The 21,293-nt window shown below is 35.9% G+C and overlaps 2 protein-coding genes across 2 annotated transcripts in view; one reads left to right on the top strand and one right to left on the bottom strand.

The window, feature by feature from the left end:
* Window positions 1-2,537: 2,537 nt before the first annotated feature.
* LOC103028886 (liver-expressed antimicrobial peptide 2) lies at window positions 2,538-8,417 on the top strand. The gene is made up of 3 exons (XM_007231011.4): window positions 2,538-2,787; window positions 5,271-5,413; window positions 8,156-8,417. Exons 1-3 carry the CDS (start codon window positions 2,722-2,724, stop codon window positions 8,196-8,198), a joined length of 252 nt encoding a protein of 83 aa, XP_007231073.1. The 5' UTR covers window positions 2,538-2,721; the 3' UTR covers window positions 8,199-8,417.
* A 179-nt stretch (window positions 8,418-8,596) lies between these two features.
* The window catches only part of scarb2c (scavenger receptor class B, member 2c), a 51,824-nt gene continuing 39,127 nt past the window's right edge, over window positions 8,597-21,293 (bottom strand). Inside the window, exons 10-12 of the mRNA XM_007231010.4 lie at window positions 19,955-20,006; window positions 17,510-17,662; window positions 8,597-14,833 (exon numbers count right to left, since the gene is read on the bottom strand). Of these exons, the coding sequence (XP_007231072.3) occupies window positions 14,795-14,833; window positions 17,510-17,662; window positions 19,955-20,006 (244 nt within the window). The 3' untranslated portion in view covers window positions 8,597-14,794. The remainder of the gene's footprint in view (window positions 14,834-17,509; window positions 17,663-19,954; window positions 20,007-21,293) is intronic.

Raw genomic sequence — 21,293 nt, 5'->3', positions numbered from 1 at the left:
CTTACTCTCTTAACACCTCTAACACACTAACTACTTCTAACCTCATTTCCTTCTTCCCCTCCTTCACTCCTCTATCCTATTACTCCCCTTTGTCCTCCTTTTATCCCTATCCAAAGATGTTTTACCTTTTAACTTATTTTACATTGTACTTGACTATTGTAAGTTGCTTTGGACAAAAGCGTCTGCCAAATGTAATGTAATGTAATGTAATGTAATGTAATGTAATAATTTACTACAAAACTACACTACTGTTTTTGAGTATTTTGACAGAACCAAAACAAACTACACTTTTAAGTTTTTTTTTCCAATGAGGTTTTGAAGTTTTGAAGTGAGAAATTACCAAAGAAGTCCAGTTCTGAGGGTCTTCTGATTACCATATAAGTTTTGAAGTTCTTCTGGGAAGTAAATTAAGACATCCAGTTTTGAGGGTCTTTTGAGAAAATACCAAAGAAAGCCCAATTTTAAAATTATTCTGAGAAAATACCAAATTCCCATGGTGGAGAACCAAATCTGTTCAGAAGTCTAGTGCTTGGTGCTCAGTTCTGGGGCTGATGAAGAACTAAATAAGTTAATTATTTTGTTTTTTCCTGACACATAGCCAAACAAACCCAGATTTGGAGGATTCTTATAGGTTTTGAAATTCTTTTTTCGGGGCTTCTAAGAAATTACCAAAGAAGTTCATTTTTTGGGGTTCTTCTAAGAAAATACCAAATCAGGCCAGTTTTGAAATTTTCCTGGTGGAGAACCAAATATGTTCAGTCAAAAAAAAAATGTTTAAGAACCTCTGAAGAATTCACCCAAATCTTGAATTCATTATCAATAATGAAATGACTAAATAAAGTTTGGAACGATACTAAAGAAGTCCAACTTGTAAGTTTTACTTTGAAACTGTAGTTTTGAAAACACTGTACGTTTTAATGTTCTTCTGAGAAGTGACCAAACTGGTGCATTTTTTTTGCTTTTCATTTTATAAGATAACCAGTGTTCACACAGTTGGCAGTTCACCTGTTGGAACAGATGATTTTTTGCTTAAGCAAAGTTGCAAAAGTTGATCTGGTTAGCGTGGCAGTCGTTATTACTCAACCTAGATTTAGGCCTTTGTCTGTACACAAAAAAAAAAGTTGCAAAAAAAAATGTTGTGCTGAGTGTGAATGTAGAGGTGAAGTGTATTAGGTTTAATACTGTAAGTTCCAGTGTTGTAGTTGAATATTCTCACCTATTGAAGGGTTTATGCATCAGCAGTGTTGTGAAGGTGTTACAGTAGCAGCATGATGTTGTCACGTTGTTTACAGAATATTTTCACACTTTGTCTTTGCTGGGGAACTTTGGCCGGTGGAGGGTGATAAACAGTCAGGTTAAGGGAAAGGGTAGATGTGGCTTTTTAATCTAGAACACTCTGCTATGATTCCAGATATGGCCTGGCCTGATTATTACATACTGAAAAATGACATAACTTCAATACACTCAGTAAAATTCAGCATAAACTTCAGAGTGAACAGTGGAGAGGATCCTTTCTGTTTTTATACTTCTTATAGTGAGATGGTTAAACTAAGTACAGATTTAACTGTTTTTTAACTTATTATTTATTTTAATTAATATTTTTTTATTTCTTTTCATCTATTATTATTTCTGTCTTTATCATTTTGCTCCTTAGGTTCATGCTCATATTTTATTTACTGGTTATTTTATTGTGAATCATTATTTTTAGTTATTCTTCTATTCTGTTTTTATTATTGTTGGGTTTTAATTTTATTCTTTTTTCTCATTTTATTCTTATATTTTACTAATTAAGTGTAAAACAGTTTGAGATGCTTTGTATATAAAAAGTACTTTTAAAATACGAATGACACATGAGAATTACATATGCTTACTTTTACATATAATAACTCTACATAGAGACACAATCAATCAAAAGTATAGAATCAGTGTTTTTTATAGACTGTATTATGGTACAACTTCTTATTTCAACAAAACTGTAATATAAAAGATTGTAATAAATGAGAAAATATTACATGGGTCAGGAATGATGATTTGATACAATTGATTAGATTATTGAGAAAGAAGTTCTCAATAAATATCTGAAATGATTATTTATTTTTAATTATTCTTAATGTGTCATTTTTTTCACAGAGAGATTAAACCTACTGGTAAACTATAATTTATCTTTTTCAACTGAAAATCTCCATTCAAAATGCTGTGTAGTCTAGATTTAGACTAGGCTAAATCTCTGTCTGGGAACCTTCTCTAATCTGAATAACTATAATTATCTATCAGACATTTATAGCAGGTTTAGCTATTTAAATAATGTCTGTGTTTGACCTTCAACTGTTTGAATTTCATCAAGTTTAGACCTTCCTGGGGCATTTTGGGTGACCCTGACCTTCCAAAACTCAGCTGGCTGCTTTCACTCTCATACACACTGATACTGTAAATACAGAGCTCTGTTTTGGTTCCTCTGTTCTTCTCATTTCCTAAATATTGCGTTATCGTCTCAGGTGGAGGTTGGTTTGAGGAAAGGTTCTGGTGGAGACGTGGACTCGTCCTAATTTCACCGGTTAACGTGTCTCTCTTCGCGCTGTCTCGGGTGACCGTTGCCCTGCAGGACTCTTATCAGCGGACTATCAGTGCTAATATAAAGACAGTGCACTCTACGTGCTCTCCCACTGCCAACTGTGCTCCAAGCGTGACTGAAGAAACAGCGGCATAAAAGCGTCATCCAGCATGAAAACAACAGACCACACACTCTTCGCCCTGGCCATGCTCGTCTCGCTGCTCTGCGCCATGCAGGTAGGAAGCCAACCGTGCCAGACTGGCTCAGGAGACTCCATCTGTCTCAGCTGTGCTCTTTATTTTGGGTTTGGTGGAGATTGGACTGTGTTGAACTGCAGGGCAGAGCTGTTGGAGGCAGCAGAACCTGAAGGAGAAATTAAGAAATTAGTCTCCTCTTCCTAGAGAGCTTTCAATCCCACCTCCTAACTGATTCATCAGATTACTGCCTCCAGGAGTGCTCAGTGAACAGTTGAATGGGGTGGGTTAGATCTTGGATGGAGGTGTAAGCTGCTGGATGGTAGCTCTCCAAATGCGCAGTTGGGTTGAAGACCTAATGTAAATACCTTAAATCTCTCTGTTTTTTGCTGTAGAACCAAGTCGAGGCTTTTAGAATATACACAAAAATAACAATCTACTAAAAGGTCTGTTGCATAACTACTGTAAGAGTGGTTTTCTATTGGTTACTCCAAACTAAGGCTGCAAAATTTGGTCCAATTTCGATCCAATACCAAGTAAATACAGGGCCACTACTGCCAATACCAATACCGATACTTTTTACTACTACCATCTACTTTTGTGTAGGGGAGAGCACTGTATCATACTGCAAACTTTTTCACGATTATTTAATTATTTTTTTAAGTTTTCCTTTAATTAATCTTGTTTATAATGATAATAAAACAAAGGACAAAGTTTTTAGGCAAATAAAAATACTTTTATCAAGTAACTCAGATATGTTTTTAGAAAACTTAAAGCTTAAATTTCTCTTTTGGGGTGGTAATCTGCATTTGCATTTAACAAACTCAAGATTTTTTTTCACCCTAATGTTCCTTTGACAGTTAACATAAAATATTTATTCAGCAATATATATTATATATATATATATATATATATATATATATATATATATATATATATATATATATATTTCAGGTTTAAGGCATAACTACAGTATATATTTTTGTATGGAGCATATCTATGTTTCAGTTCCAGTAAAATAATTCATTTAGATTTAGAAAAGGGGGAGGGGCTAACTGAGCATGAGTGAAGTGAGAGAAGAGCGGTGTTGAACGGTCAGTCGGTCACTCTGTCAATGCCTGGAGTTTTACCAAAGATAAACTAGCAATAGTATCAATACTATCGATATTTTAAATTGATCCGTCCAACCCTCTACTTCAAACCGATATCTTTAAAATGACAGTGTGTAAGTTTTAGGGATGATGAGAATGTGCTTTGTGGTGAGGTCTCCTTTTAGAGCAGATGAATCCGATGATGTTTGATTGATCATTTGACTAAACTGTTTAAATAAGCCAGTGTTTCTTGTTTCTCCATGTTTGCGGTAGCTCTTGTATCAGCACCATTAGCAGTGCCACAGTTCCAGCGGTAGCTGTTAGAAAGTGCCATAGCCATCAAAAAATCCCAGAAAGACCTACCAGACCAATCTGTTTTGAAATTGAATATCTTAGGCTGTGCAGGGATGGTCACCAAAGGATGCTGATGCTATTAATTAGAATGTTTTGCCTCCTCCCTATTCAGAAATACTAATGCTTTCAATTTAGAAGAAAACATATATACTATATAAAGACTGTTGCTTTAACAATGTAGGTGCATATTTACCAAATATGGACTACAGCTGAGGATACAGATATGTAAGATGTTCCTATTCTTGCCTGAACATCTCCAGTTGGACAGATGGACTGATTGGCTGATTTCCCTGCTTTAACATTCCTACTGAACCTGGCAATTAACAGGTGCATTAAATCAGCTGTTCTTGAGCAAGAATAGCACCAAATGGTGCAGGAATCCGACCGTCCGGGACTGGAATTGGCCACCCTTGGACAAGGCCAATCTCTGCCTCAGATGCTACTATCCCTGATTCTATAAATCCTATAAATACCTTTTAGCTACTAATCAACCACTAATAAATAAATCCCACCTGATTGTGAATCCCATCTAAGTACTGCCTTCTGGAGTGTTTGATCAGTTGAACTAGGTGTTGAAGGTTGTGTTTGATCTGAAATAGAGGTATAACCTGCAGGATGGTAGTTCTCCAGGAGCAGGGTTGAAAACCCCTACTCTGAGGACCTCTACTGCTAGCCAGTGCTAGCATCTGTTAGCTGATGCAGCAGAATTAGCAGTTGCATTAGTGCATTAGTGTTCTCCTCCAAGCATGTTGAGCATGAAGACCCCTGCCCTCTACTACATGTATCTCTGCTCTGATTAGGATTAGATACTTTTCAGGGCAGCAGGAGTTGCAGGTTTTAGATATGTTCATTGACAGCAGATAGGAATGGTGCCGGTAACTGTCGATCAAGTCAAACCCTGGTCTCATAGGTCAGCCTGACTGCGTAAACATGTTTTTTGACTAGACGAGTTCACCAAAGTGCTGAGTTGGTTCTTAGTTAGTGACCTGAGATAAGGCGAGTTGTAAAACCCGAGGTGCCCAATGTCTTATTAATGTGCTTATCAGTCTAACAGCCCACCCACTTTCCCTCTCTCCGCAGGTAGAGGCAGCGCCAGTAGCAGGAACCTGGGCTTCAGGCCTGATCCACCGCGCTAAGCGTTCCTTACTGTGGCGCTGGAACACTCTGAAGCCTGTAGGTGCCAGCTGCAGAGACAACTACGAGTGTGGCACCAACTATTGCAGGTAAAGAACATGTCCAATGCTACAGATTGGACAGTACTGGGAGTAAATCTTGGGTCAGATTAGATCAACCATTGAGGGTCAATCGGGATCAGGATCTAGATCTCTAGTCACTAACGATGCTTATCTTCTAAAGCCTGACTCCAAATTAGGGCTGGGCAATTATTGAAAACTAATCAGAACCGATATTCACAATCTCTGACTGACATAATGTTGCGTAAGAGAAATAACTGAAATAGAATAGGAATGACTGTCAAGGTCATCAACATATGTCTCCCTTAAAACACCATGTAATCACATGACTCATACAGTCCTGTCTACGGCATGGAAGCAACTCAAGCATCTGTTAGCTGATGCAGCAGAGTTGGCAGTAGCATTAGTGTTCTCCTCCAAGCGTGTTGAGCCTCAAAGGCGTCACATTAGCAGCATCTGAGAAATATGTTGTGGTTCTCCGTTCCAGTCTTCACCCATATTAGCTAGGTAGCACAACATGTTGGGGGACAACTACCACTTTGCAGTGGTCTCATAGAGATGTACCTTGTTGGGAAGCCAAACTGTAAACCTACCTGTTTCTTCAGAATGCCCCAACTGACTATTTTAACGTTTTTAGGTAGATCTTCAAGCCCAAGACATTCTAAAAAGAAGTCTATACAAAAAGCAAATTTCCTGCAAATGCACAGCGTTTCATGACTATTGATGGTTTAAGTTTCGATTTAATACTGCAGCACCTTGGCCTGCAAAAAAACATCTTTCTTTCCTTCTGCAAAAGTTATCATCTTGTCAAAGATCACCTAATAATGTTTGCTCAGTAAAGCTGCCCTTAAAGGCAGTAATCTTCTGGCTGAACCACAACCCAGCAGTAATAGACTTCTGATAAGTACGTATCAGGCTATTAAATACTGATAATGCTTTAGCAATCACCCAAGATTAAGCCTGAACTTCAAGGAGCATTTACGAGCTTATCTGCACACTTTGATTCCAGTAAAACAGTTGTCTTATTCTGTCTGGATGACCTTCCCTCTCACCAGTTACTCATCGTGCTGAATTTTAGCCATCTATAGCGCACCGGTTAATTGTGCATCGTGCTGATTTATTTAGGGCGTGTCTTCGGTACTGTGAAGGTGTAAAAATAGTGTGAAATAAACCAATCAGTGTGCCAGTTATCATTCCCTTTAAGAGCCAGATGTGCTCTGTCTTTGGCGCATTGATATCTTAACAGTGCGAAACTTTTGTGCATCTGAGCAGCTTTACGCTGTGAAGATACGTCAGCAGCTCATTTACAGGAACAGCAATGTTATTTTATTCTTTATTCTGTTTATTGTTGATATAAAAGCTGGATTTCCATATGTCCATATGTGAGTAACAAGCAGGGGTGTACACGCACTCAGCATACGCACCACTTTCAGGGCTGGTATTTCACAGCTAAGATAGGATTGGGCGGCTGACTGTTGAATGTTGTCAGGATTTTAATCAGTCAGTGGCGCACCTGTATTTCCTGCCGCCAAGATAGAAACACGGCAAAAATTTACCTGAACACACCATATTTCCAGACCACTACACCCATCGTCGTAGATATATTTCTAAACTCTGACAACATTTTAACAGCACATACGCACAAGGTGTGAAAATTTACTGTTCATAGGGTGTAAGGTAGCAACGAAAGGTGCTGTGACAGTAACGTCAGCAACGAGATGGTCCTTAAAAAATTTGTAGGCTTGTGTCCAATTTACTTTTTATCTTAAATGCAAAAATACCAAACATATCTAATCAGAATAGAGCAAAAATCTTAAAGCCAGCAGAGAACTACAGTGCTAAAAGAATCTTCTCCGCTGGTTAATGGGTTCTTTCTAAAATCTTCAGAATAAGTAGAAATTCGTTAAAAAGGCTTTGCCAGCAACCAAAAAGTGGTCCTTTTTTGATATTACACTACTCCAATCAGATTTGATATTTCTTTTAAAAAATTAATTTTACAAAAAAAAATGGACTATTTTTTTTTCTTTTTTTTTTTGGCCTTATTTACTTTCCCAATTTTTTTTACTTAGTTATTATAATTCATTTTTATTAAATGTATTTATTTGGACAGCATACTTAATTGTTTTCTTAAATTATTAATTATTGAATTGACATACTTTCTAAAAAATTGTGACTTAGTATATAGAATTTTTTTTAAAACATTGACTTGGCACATATTTTCTATTTTCCTATATTATTACTTTGCATATCAAATAGACCTATTTTCTTAAAATTAAAATTAGTTTATTAATATTTCTCAAACCCCTGAGTACTGAATTGATATTTCCTTACATATTTTGACTTAGTATATCAAAATAACTAATTGTAATTGATATAGTTTTACTTAATACATTACATTGAATAGTTATCTTAATGATTAACTAACCTAGTTAATAGGTTCACCATATATTTCTACTCTGCTTAACATAATTGTCTTATTTTCCCTTCAATTTCAATTTGAATTTAATCTGACTTATTTTCATAGAAGTTTGACGTTGTGACTATGTTAATCTTTTATCACAAAATTTTAACAGTATATTGAATTTAACCTATTTTCTCAAAACATACTTTTTTTTCAGTCTTCTTGGTATTTTTACGTATCTTTAAGGTCATCAGTGTACATCAGTGAAGAATCTGATAATAGATAAGGCTGGCCATAATCAGTCAGTTTTACCTGATGGCGACAGTTCTAGGTATTTACTCTTGTCTTTTTGATTTATTTATTTTTTTCAGGAGAAACATCTGTGCCTTCCAGCCAAACTCCTCAACATCTTAATGATGGACGACCCAAGACTCCCACTGCTCCAAAGACACGACTCAGAACTCCTCCTCGGTTCCTCTTCCCAAACCTGAACAATATCAAGGAACAATATCAAGAAGTTTAAATCTTTCTCCACGACCCATTCACCCATGTTCATTCATCCGGATCAGCAGGAGAACCTGCCAGCCTGTATTCAATTACTAAATGCCAGATATAAAGCATCACATTCTGTCACTCAGTCACACAACCGTGACTTTCTTTACCCCATACAGTCCAGCACCTGTCTATCAAATCTCATCAAATACAACCGCACTCTATTTTAAACAAATCCAAGCCCATTCAGTTTTATTCACAAGTTATCAGAATTATTTATTTGTAAATAGTGGACTTAAGAAGAGACTGCAGTCACAGAATGTAAATAATGTTTTTTATTGTGTTTTACATGTTTTTGATATTGTTACAGTGGTAGTGCAATATGTGTTTTTTTTTTTTTTTTTTAAGGAAAACCAAAAAATCCAGATGCTTTTACAAGTTTTACATGATGCAATAATAATAAAAAAACAAACAACAAAATATTGCAAATATTACAAAAACTAAAATCAGGTGTGAGTTGAATGAAAATACATGAGTTCACCCAGAACCATCAGAACCTGCATTACACGAGAATCAGTTCAAACACAACACTGCACAGTTAGCACAGCTACAGAACACAGCCGGGTATCAAAATCCAGTACTTTATTACAGTGCCACACTGCATCAATTCTGATTAATCATCATCATCATCATCATCATCATCATCATCATCATCATCATTCAGCAGTTGTCATTATCTGAATCTGAATTCCAAGCCAATAAGAATGCTTGTTCAGAAATCAGCATTTCCTGATGACTCATACACTGTGCCGATACACTGTGATAAACAGCCAGCACCCAATCAATTGAGTTCTGCTTTAATAAGCCACGCCCACTTTTAGTAATGTAACTCCCTGTAACTTTCAGGAAGTGGTATTAATAATGAGAACGACACTGAAAAATACAGACTGATACCCAGCTCTCGCAGAAAACACCCAACAGAGTTTTACACATTACTGCTAAAGTGCAACTTAAAGTAGTGGAAAATAACAATTTCTCAAATCAGATAAAGATAATCAGCGTAATCAACAGATTAACGGATCAAATCAAAATGCAGCAGATTTCCCTTTTCATATTTAATACACACATTAAAAGCTTAAGCTCATTCCAAAGAGGTACAGGTATATATGTACAGGTATATATTGAAGAAAAAAAAAAACACTTTAGCCTTCTCACTATGACCATTGTTTGTTCAAAGTTTTCACATCACACTTGACTTTGCATATTGGAATCACAAAAAAAAAAATGCATTTTACATCTTTCAATTCTTTTGAAAACTTTAAAATTAATTTAAATTTTAATTATGCATATCAAATTAACTAATTTCCCTAAAACTTTGTCTTTAGTATCTAAAAATTAGTCATATTCCCTAATTTTTTATTCTGCATTTAAACAGACTTAGGGCCCCACCTCACACCCTATATTAGGCGTGTCACATGCCCACCTTACACCCTATGAAAAGTCTTTTTTCACCCCCTGTGCCTGCATTGTTAAAATAGCAATGGTGCTTGTGAATATATCTACACTGATGGGCGTGGCGGTAATAAAATAAAGTGTGTTTAGGTACATTTTTGGCAGATTGCTATCTTGGCAACGGAAAACAAAAGTGCACCACTGACTGAAAATAGCCTAGACCAATGACAACAGTCAGATGGATGGATGTTCATTGCTCTCTTGGCAGAGAATTGTCAACACAGCCACATGCCCAACACATGTACACCCTCACTTGTTATGCACACATTTGACATCAACAATAATCAGAATACAAAATAAAATAACATTATTCTAAATCAATACAAAACTATCAATCAGAGCACACCTGACTCTTAAAGGGGATGGCAAGTGACACACTGATTAGTATATTTCATGTTACTCCAAAACCACACCCATTTTTAACTAACATTTTAAGCCACACAAGGTGTACTTTTCCCGTCATTATGATAGCAAAGACGCACTCATACTCAGTTAATGTTTTGCCAAGAGATCGCTACAATAGGGCCCTTAGTGGATCACATTAATAAAAATTCCTTAAATTTTTTGTTTTAGCAAAATAACTTCATAACTTTAAATTATTATATTAAAACAACTTACTTTCTCAAAATGGTGACTTAGTTTACTAAATAAAAAAAAAAACAGTAAAAGTAAACAGAATTGATTAAGATATATTTTTTTCCCTGCAATGAATGAAACAAAATAAACAAATAAAAGTAATAAACTAAAAAAAAAAAACATATTTTTCCTGATATTTCAACATCTCATATTAATTAAACTTTCTCATTGGTTAAAATTGCTAATATGCGAAATACCCACATAACACTGCGATAAATTAAAGCATGTTTATTTTGGCGTGCTTTTTATCATTAATATATTAATTGTAACTACAGATACAGTGCTCAGATGTGAGGGTTTGAAACAGCTGTGATAACACTGAACTTCAATGGCTGAAATCACATGATTTTAATACATTCATTTAGCCCTAATAATGTTACTGTATTGAAATATGAAACTTACGATACTTTTAGTAAAGAGGTTTTTAAAAACGGCTAAAAATGATCAAATTCAACACCTTACAGAATCAAAGATCTGAATTTGATATTTTATGTTATAATACGATTTTGTGAATTGGCGAACCACTTTCTTGGCATCTTACAATGTGACACAGCACTGAATATTGGAATAACAGAAAATATATATATATTTCAATTTAAAAGCAGATTAGACTGGATATGGATTCCAGTTTCGCCTGAACTCAAATAAACTCTGGACAAATCCAAACACTGCTGTTTGCTGTGGGAACCTTGTGTACATGAGACAACCTTGGAGATTGAAGTACAATCAATATGAGCATGACAACTAACTTTCATGACTTTATCAATAACATTTATCAAATATTAAAAAATCTGCAAAGTTTCAATTTACGCACATTTGCATCATCAGTAGCAACAAAATAAAAAAAATGATAAAAAGAGGACATTTTTTATGGATAGACAAATGTTAATGAAAACGCAAACTGTACATTTTTGGCTCAAATACACAAACACTGATACAGAATTATTAACTCTTAACACCTCAAATTTAATTAGGTTTGGTGGTAGAATGGCTGATTCTCTAGACAGATTCTACATATTAGCAATGTGGACATGCATAACTGACTCATCGCAGGACGAGCAATGTCAGGTAAGGCAAATTTAAATTAAAGTTATTAATATTGTCATTTTTGCCGCTCGATAAAAAGGATATTTTCTTTTATCTAGTAGAAGCAGATAACATGAATCCCATATAATTTACTGTACTCCAATATACAATACAGGGAGTACATTATCAATATCTATAAATTTTTTAATATATACAACTCTGGAAAAAAATAAGAGACCACTTCAGTTTCTGGATCAGTTGCTCTGATTTTGCTATTTATAGGTATAAGTTTGAGGTAAATGAACATTGTTGTTTTATTTTATAAACTATGGGCAATATTTCTCCCAAATTCCAAATAAATATTGTCATTTAGAGCATTTATTTGCAGAAAATGAGAAATGGCTGAAATAACAAAAAGATGCAGAGCTTTAGACCTCAAATAATGCAAAGAAAACAAGTTCATATTCATAAAGTTTTAAATCAATATTTGGTTAAACAATCCTAGTTTTTAATCACTGTTTTTATGCTTCTTGGCATGTTCTCCTCCAACAGTCTTACACACTGCTTTTGGATAACTTTATGCTTTACACTCCTGGTGCAAAAATTCAAGCAGTTCAGTTTGGTCTGATGGCTTGTGATCATCCATCTTCCTCTTGATTATATTCCAGAGGTTTTCAATTTGGTAAAATCAAGGAAAATCATCATCATTAAGTGGTCTCTTCTTTTTTTCAGAGCTGTATAGTATAATAAATGCTGGACTAACTGGAGTAACTGATAAAACCTCTAAAAACTCCCACACGGTTTTGTTTGAAGAAGAAAGAATGTATGTTATATTAAGTATGGATGTAGCTAATATTGGGAAAGCTAAATCATTTGTCCCAAAATGTAAAAAAACAAATTAATAAAAAATAAAAACTTAATTTACACTGAACAGTGGCATTTCTGTGGAGTGAGGTGATCTTTTCTTTTAAATGCAGCAAACATACCATTCATACGAAATACGCATTTTAAAGTGTCAGAGAAAAAAATAATTTAAAAAATTGTTCGGTTTTGGCCAAAACATTCATATAAAATTGATAAAAATCTCCAAAATGGATGAAAAAAAATAATAAAAATGACAAATTACAAACATTTTCTATCAACATATTAAACAAAATGGAATATTTAAATTATATTTTAAATGGCTGAAAAATCTCAAACACAACTAAACCAGGATCACAAGAGCAGAAGTGATTGAGCACGCCCCTCCCTAGTGTTCAAGAGGAACCAATCAGAAACAGGACTTAAACATGTCAGTCAGTTATGATATTAAGGACACTGCGGACACAGTGGGGGTCAGTTTCTAAATTTAGCAGTTTGTGCACACAGTGTTGGTCAGTTTCTAAATTTAGCTTTTTTTCTGTTGAATCTGTGACCAAAACAAACAGACTGGAGTGACTGCAGTGCAGGGCGTGATTATATTAGAGCGAGTTGGGTAATCACCTTTTATTACACTTCTGTCAATCGTGGAAGATTTTAGTAAGGAAAATTCAATTTTAATTCTAAATGTATTAATTTTCACTAGATCTTTGGTTCCGGTCCTGGTTAATTCTGTTGCGTATTGCATCAGCAGCTGGAGTCTGAGCGAGCACAATTAATCGTGATTTTTAAAAGGTGGCGAGATGGCACTCTCTGCTCACAGAGTGTATCATAGCAACCCAACAGCCTCATAAGCTTCTGTCGATCTGGTTGCTGCTGAGGTGGTAAACAGTTTGAATGTAGTTTATGTTAGCGTGCTCTATGCTGATGCCATTAGATAGAACTAGTCTAGATAACTACATTTCTCAAATACCCCCAGCTAGGGCTGCACGATACATCATTTAAGCATCGTCATCGCAATAGTCACATTCCAGGACGTGCTATTGTCACATAAAGTAATTAAATCCAACACGTCATGTTGCAATGTTTTGGTTCTTGACACAAGAAGTAGATACACAGCGCTGTCTCTGTGTCTGTGTGAGTGAAAGGCTGCTGCTGCCTGCAAGAGAAGCAAGAGGGGGAGGTAGAGCGTGAGGGGGGTGGGTCAGAAGTAAACGTGAGGTAACAGCCTAGCCTTCATCCATATGGTTGGGCTTGTGCTGTTAAACACACTTGTCGAAAGCTGTGCACTGCAGTCCAGCACAGTTTTGCACAGATACAGCTAAAAAGCCATTTAAATGCCTGATTAAAGGGCCGATTACTGTTGTTTTCCTCGGGTTTTGACTGCCTCGCTCTTGATCAGTCCGGACGCGAGACAATGCGCAGGAGAGGGAGGGACTGGTGATGTCATGGGCCCTGCATTGTGCAATATTGCAACATATATTGTCAAAAAAAATGTAAATGTATTTTTTTTCCAATATCATGCAGAACTACCCCCAGCTGTACATGGACTACGGACTATGAATGTGAGCACTTGAATGTAAAAATGACTTAAAACGTCTATGCCTACTAGTGGTTTTGGTAAATTAGCAAGCTAGGTTAGTAAGGTTAGACAATCTTAGCTGAAGCTCAGTGCTTAGCTACTTGTTCAGAAGAAAATTATCCATCTCATCAATCGTCTTGTAGTCCTTCTGGGTTCTAAGCTTTAAGTCTCTATTCATCAGATTAATCAATGTCAATGTTTACTTGCATTTTATCCTCATGTCCGGTCATGGAGCTTTTAGGAAGAAGGCTGAGGCTGTAGTCCACTGGGTTTGCTTTATGTGAGCTGGGGATCTGGCACTTTCCTCTAATAGTGTTCTATAGCCTAGTGATTCGGCATTGGCGTCAGTTAGGAAGGAGGCAGGGCTCCTCCATATGAATGAGGATTGGGTTATTGGCATTCAAAAATGGGTAGAAAATAACATAAAATTTGAAATTAATTATTTAAAATAAATCTATGTATAAACCAGGTGCAAACATTATTCTTATTCATATTTCTCATTAAAGCAACATTTTCCACTATGATCCCTGATGTGTGATCCATGTCTGTACTCCCTCAGACTCTTTCTCGGGATGTTATCTATATTTTAAATGGTCTACATTGACAGTTTTACATCTTCAACCATGCCACTCATTGCAATGCTGCTTATTATATAAAAAATCTCAAATAAAAACAATATAAAACAACAAAAAAAAAAAAACCAACAACTTAAAAAGAGTCCTCGCAGCCGATGGCATCATGCTACTCCAGTCTCAATCCAGGTGGTGCTTGGCGAACAGCGACTGGCAATAATCCTGGGTGAAAACTGTATCGGCATGTATTAACAAACGTTAAAGTGATGTGGATTCAGTGCGACAGCTACCTCCAGTTCACACAACATGAAAGAAAAGGCCAGTACTCCCAGTTACGACTCCAGTAAGGGCTGGCGTTCAGCAGCAGTGCTCTGTTGAAAAACAAAGAAAGAAAAAAAATTATTTTTAAAAGTTTGTAAAGTAACACTTCAAAATAAGGGTACACTAATTAACAGTACTTATAACAGAATGTCTCAACTAATTATTTATTGACACCAGTTAAGACAGTATTAATCATTAATAAATTTGTTAAATGGGCCATCCCACTGAATTAGCTTGTTGTAACTCTTCCAAATTAGATTTTTTTTTCAACTCTGAATCTAAGAACATTTAACTATTCAAAACATGTACTGGTCAAACTCAGGCAGCTTTACTTTTACTTTATTTTTTGTACAAGGTTTCTAAGCCAAAGATGTTACCAAAACTCACGTCAAAATTTTAAAGCATGTTTAAAAGCAAGTCTACTAATTCCTTTGATTTTCTCCCAAGAAAGTGTTTATTTTATATTATATTTATGACAAAAAAAATCACTATATATGCATGCACATTCTTCTTTTTCTAAAATATGCAAAGCTATTTTTATCTTATCAATAAGACCCAAACCTGCAAGTGATCAAATTTATTATCATGCAATTTACTAATAATTATATTTCATATATATTTCATAATTTTATTTTTTTTAGTGTTCTAAGTAGTATTTTTTATTAATGTTTTAATTATATATCTTACTCTTCTAATTAGGTCAGTGTACAAGACACTACTATTAATAATAAAATGTATTTTAAAGTTATTTTGTGTGCACATTTAGACATGTCATTTTCTGGGGAGAGAAATGGCACCCATTTGAGTGTAATAGCACAAATAATGTCTCAATCCATTATTAGTTACAATGTTCTTAAGCACAAAAACATAGTATGAATGTTACCTAGTGTCAGTTGATAATTAGTTGAGACATTACTGAACCATTTAACAATGTTTATTACTGTCAAGTTCTGTTATTTGTGAACCTTAATTGTAAACTGCTACCAAAAGTTAAATTCTTCAAAGTATCAAAAATTCTAAAGTATCAAAGCACGATTATTTCAACCGTGAAATAGAATTTGTTAGTTTAAACCAGCAAAAACCACAAATCAATGCAGTTCTTTTTAAGAAGTTGTTATAGTGGATATTTAAATGTAAATAAAAGAATGAATGTAAGAAATGTAAAATGTAATGGTATTAAATTAGTGGTGTCATTTAAAATAGTATATACATGTTGAGGGGAAATAAAGCCAACACGTGGCGCTGGAATAAAGAATGCACAATACATTTTTTTTACTTTATTGTAAAAATCTTAGCTTGGTTATAAGGATTTCTGAAGAAAAACTTAATTTGCTGTGTATTAAAGATAGATAATTTTCAAACCTGTAGTTCGTTTCTCTCACTGTTTGGTTTGGTTTCACACAGACATTACATTAACGTGCCAAAATGCACTATTCTGATTGGTCAGAGCTGCTGGCACAGGAGCAAGAAAATAAACATAGTGAGAAGACTCAGTGTTCCAGCGCGACAAGGACAAGCCATGACTCATTTAGTCATTTCTGCTTTGTCCTAATATATTTAGATCATTTTATTCATGCAATGGTAAAAAAGTTGCAAGAGCGTAATTAGTCTTGAATAACCTGTGTTATTAGATGCACTGTGTATAAAATATTGCTTGAAAACTACTTAAAAAAGTACTTATAATGTATAGTTTTTTTCATCGTATTTAATACATTTAATTCTAGGACTGAACAATGAATCTTTTTTAATTAAAATCGCGATTTGAATGGACATGATTTTTAATTGCAGGAGTTTTTTATTTTTTGTTCTTTGAAATTGATTAAATTAAACTGAAAACCGCATAAGAGATATGTTAACCACTAATACAGGTTTTATGGTTTGATGGATTAAAAATAGTCACAATTGAAATTGCAATATTCTGTGGAAAAAAATGCAATTAGATATTCTGCCCAAACCATGCAGCCCTATTTGATGTTATGTGAATTTAAATAATGGTTTAACAATAACAGGGTTCATACATGTTTTGACCAATACATTTCCCTGATTTTTTTCATGACTTTTCCATGCCTTCAAGGCAAATCTTTTATGACTATATGATTTTATGATTAAAGTAGGTCTAAAATGAATCAGATAAAATGTTGACACTCTTAATCTTTAATAATAAAATGTGTATCAGATTGTGAGAGCTCCATTGTGTAGGACTAAATTACTGAATTAACTCTGATCTGGAGTATTTTTTTTTTTTAGCTCAAAACAGATTTTCTCCATCGATAAACTGAAACACAAAGATTTGTAGAGAAAATTTTTTTATGACTTTTCCAATGACTTTTTTTTTTTTTTTTCAAAACCTTTCAGGCCTGAAAATTGCTATTTTCAAATTCCATGACTTTTCCAGGTTTTTCATGACTGTACGAACCCTGCAATAATAACTATTTTTAATTTATTCACTATATTTCACACATTTCTGTCCCAATTTCCACCTTAATACAATTTTTATTTCATTTTTAACAGCTGGGACACCTCCTTTACCCCCCTCAATCACACAATGCTACCAGTTCTGAGACAATAGGCCGGCTTCCTGCGAGTCACTCACAGCTCCAGAGCATCATTTCAAAAGAATGGACTCGGAGAAGCTGTCTTTATTTTATTTTTAAATCTGGCAGAGACACTGGGGCCTAGATTCATTTCAAACATCTTCATCTGCCAACATGTGTAAAGGGTCTCACCTGTGGGGTCCTCAGACAGCACAGCAGCAGCATGAAGACGACCCCCAGCAGCACGCCCAAACCAATCACCATGAAGGGAATGTTGATCACCACGTTGGCCTCCTGCACGACGGCTCCAAGCTTCTTGGCGGAATCGGCGTCAATGAGCACGCTCTGAAACGAGGGGAAGAAGAGGGGGGGTGAGGTGGGTCAGGGCTTAGTGGATGGAATCAGGTCACGGGTCACGGCTCCGAGACAAAAAAGCAAAAAGCCTCCATCTGAAAAAAACACAGAGCCTTCCTGTGAAGGTCTATCACCTTCACAGACATCCTCTACGCGACCTTCAGGAACACAGGCGGCCACCAAAACAACCCTTTCCCACCCTATCCTCTCTCTCGCTCCTGTGTCTCGTTCAGGACACAGTGCCTCATCCCTGAAGCATTCCCTAATTTCCCATGCGATACACAGGGAGTGGCGTGAGGAAGTTCGATCTTGGCGCATCTGACGGCAACAGTCCCGTTAGCACAGGAACGCTGGGAGAACATGAAAGAGACACGAACAGGCTTCAATTGTACTCGGACTGCAGCAGTGGAACATCTGCATTAATCACAGGCTGATTTGGCATGATTCAATCTAAGGGAAATATTGTCAGTTCAGCGGACGCGATGTTTAGAGAAGGTCGACCTGCGATAAACAAATGCATTGCATGCGTCAGTGCAGCTGCTTTGCCTTCAACCTGGTATCATTAAATCAAAACACAGTTGTTTGCATGTTTGCCCAGTTAAAACTAAAGCAGCAAAGCCAACAGACACAGAAGGTGGCCATGGCAGTGTTTAAGAGGCTAACCGCAATGCTAATAGCCAGCCTCAGCAAGCTTTAAGCTTGGTAGCCACGATGCAAACGGTTTTTTTTTTTTTCTAAACTGGATTACTCGCAGATAGTTGTTGACAGTGTCAATGGATAAATGCCACATACAGCAAGCAGACTACAAGAACCTACAGTTCACCAAAACAACCCTATCCCACCCTATCATCTCTCTCATCTTTAACCTGATATCATTCAATCAAAATACAGTTGTTTGCATGTTTGTCAAACATATTTCACACTTTTACTCAGTGATAAAACTCTTGCATCCAGACTGCAATAAAAAAAAAGGACCAGTGAGTTTTTTAGGCTTTCTCGGTCACATGACATCACTTTCAGTAGCTCCTCCATTTCCCCTCGCTGTTGTGTTTACAGGGATCTCTGTGGAAACGCACGCCCAAAGTGTAATTAAGGTGCGAAGCAGTGGACAAATAGCCTTTTTTTTTAAATAGGATGTGATGAAACTCAGAGATGTCTGTCCAGACAGGACTAAAATTACCGGGGAACCACGGAGTTCAGGGAAAACAGTAGATAATTTAGCCTGTGATTTTCTTAGAGGACGTCTGAGAAAAACATGTACATGGTCGTTCCTGACGGGAATAAAATCACAGAGGACGTCCCATAAAAAAGTGTTTTCCACCCTAAACCTAATAACTGGTTGGGTCACCCTGAGCAGCATCAACTGCAATCAAACATTTGCGGTAACTTGCAATGAATCTTTAATTCAGCACTGTGGAAGAATTTAGGCTCTATTCATCTTTGCAGAATTGTTGAAATTCCGCCACATTGGAGGGTTTTCGAGCATGAACAACCCTTTTTAAGGTCATTCCACAGCATCTCAATCTGATTCAGGTCAGGACTTTGACTAGGTCACTCCACAGTCTTCACCTTTTGTTCTTTAGCCATTTAGAGGTGGATTTGCTGGTGTGTGGTTCGCTGGCGTCCCAAAACCTGAATTTCTCTGGATATTGGCATGATTTCAAGCTTTTGAGTATCTTTTGGTGGACTTCGCTTTGTCAGGCTGGTCCTCAAATAAAGTTATTTCTTGATTGAGAACAGGTGTGGTAATAATCAGGCCAGGGTGTGGCTAGAGAAATTAAACTCAGGTGTGATTAACCACAGTTAAAACACAAGTGCAAACACTTTTTCACAAAGGGCCATTTAGTTTTGGGTTGTCTTTGACTAATATTTAAATTTGTTTGATGATCTAAAACATTTAAAAGTGACAAACATGCAAAAAAATAGGAAACCAAACTGTCTGCATGCAGATATCGTGAGATCAGATCAGATCTCATTTCCACAGTCGCTGTTTCGACAGCTTGAAGTTACAACAGTATGAGTATGACATTTTATTTATGGTATGATAAACTTCTCAGAAAACTACCACAGTATTACAGTATCACATAATTTCAAAACTACCTTAAGACTGAACAGAATGATTAATAACATTAACAGACAGGCTTAGCCAAGATGCAAATTGTTTTTCTAAGCTGGATTACTCTCTGATAGTTGTTGACATTGTTGATGGAAAATGACAAAAAATAACATTATTTACTTCATCTGTAAATGACCAAATGTGACCAAAAAAAAAATTAATGTTACCTCATTCAGGTACATGACTGGGTAGACCAACGTCCGGACATTTCCTGTTAGTCTGTGAGGAGAAAAACAAAGAGAAAAAAAAAACATTAGCAATAAATGGTTACTTTATAAACATGGAATAAAAGAAAAACAACACTGCAATGAAGTAAAGGATCAGTTCAATTTTAACAGCCCATTTAAGGTCATGTCAGACTTTTTGGTTTAGTTACAACCAAAACAGTAGGTCTACAAGTGCTAAGAACAAAAGAGCAAAATTTGATCTGAATTTTGCATAGTAAGGGCACCTTTTGGATGGTACACACATTCGAACCAATAACTGGAAGTTAAGGCCATCTATCATCACCTATTAAACAATAGAAGAAGAAAAAGAACTGGTTTTGAGCTGAAATTAACCTCTCCTTAATGTGTAGGTGTGTCACACAGCACTATGGGTACAACAGATTACACTCATGAGTTCTGTATCTACTGTAACTGTAGATTAACCCTTATTTATGAACAGATATCAAAGAAATGTGGGGAATCTGTTACAATAATTTTACTGCGCCATACACCTGCACTCGAATAGGGGACTCTGATTCTGGCAGGGAGGCAGAATTCGGCACAACACCTTGGAAAGGTGACTTAATAAAATAACAAAAAGTCGACATCTGATCTACATCTTTTTACAAACCAATCAATATAAAAATATAGGTGGTCTTAGTCTGGATTAAAAACCCAATTTTTGGTTTGTTTGGATTGTAAGAGTGCTTTTTGGAATGCTTGGCATTCCTGGAAGTTAATTTTCACGTATTTAAACTACAGAAGAAGAAAAAGAACTGTTGTTGTGCTAAAATTCACCTCTCCATGTAAATGTGTGTCACACAGCACTATGGGTACAACAGATTATTTTGGTGATTCCTGTATCTACTGTAACTGTAGATTAACCCTTATTTAGAAACAGATACCAAAAAATCTGTTAGAATTATTTTACTGCGTGATGCGTCTGCACTCGAATTAGAAACTCTGATTCTGGCAAGGAGGCAGAATTCGGCACAACACCTTGAAGTGGCAACTTGCCGAATTGACAACAAGTTGACAAGTTGACAAAGTTCTTTAGTGCATTTAGTTGCTAAACTACAGCATGAAACCAAAACTAACTGGACTAAATGTACAGTAGAGAATGTAGCAAAGATGTAAGTAAAGATTGGTTCGGACTCTGGTCTGGACTTTCAAAATCTTCAAATCTCCAAAAGTATTGGGACACCTGAAACCAAAAGCATTTAAAAATAAATGTTTTTTTCTGCTTTTTTGTTGGAATAACTGTATCTACTGTCCAGCAAAGACTTTCTACTTTCTACAA

Source organism: Astyanax mexicanus, chromosome 17, assembly GCF_023375975.1.
Source record: "Astyanax mexicanus isolate ESR-SI-001 chromosome 17, AstMex3_surface, whole genome shotgun sequence".
Taxonomy (NCBI): domain Eukaryota; kingdom Metazoa; phylum Chordata; class Actinopteri; order Characiformes; family Acestrorhamphidae; genus Astyanax; species Astyanax mexicanus.
This window is presented reverse-complemented; position numbering and strand designations above follow the sequence as displayed.

Coding starts and splice junctions, on each gene's coding strand:
- LOC103028886 (XM_007231011.4), top strand. CDS start 2,722: ATGAAAACAACAGACCACACACTCTTCGCCCTGGCCATGCTCGTCTCG. Junction 2,788..5,270: donor CGCTGCTCTGCGCCATGCAG/GTAGGAAGCCAA, acceptor CTCTCTCCGCAG/GTAGAGGCAGCGCCAGTAGC. Junction 5,414..8,155: donor TGTGGCACCAACTATTGCAG/GTAAAGAACATG, acceptor TATTTTTTTCAG/GAGAAACATCTGTGCCTTCC.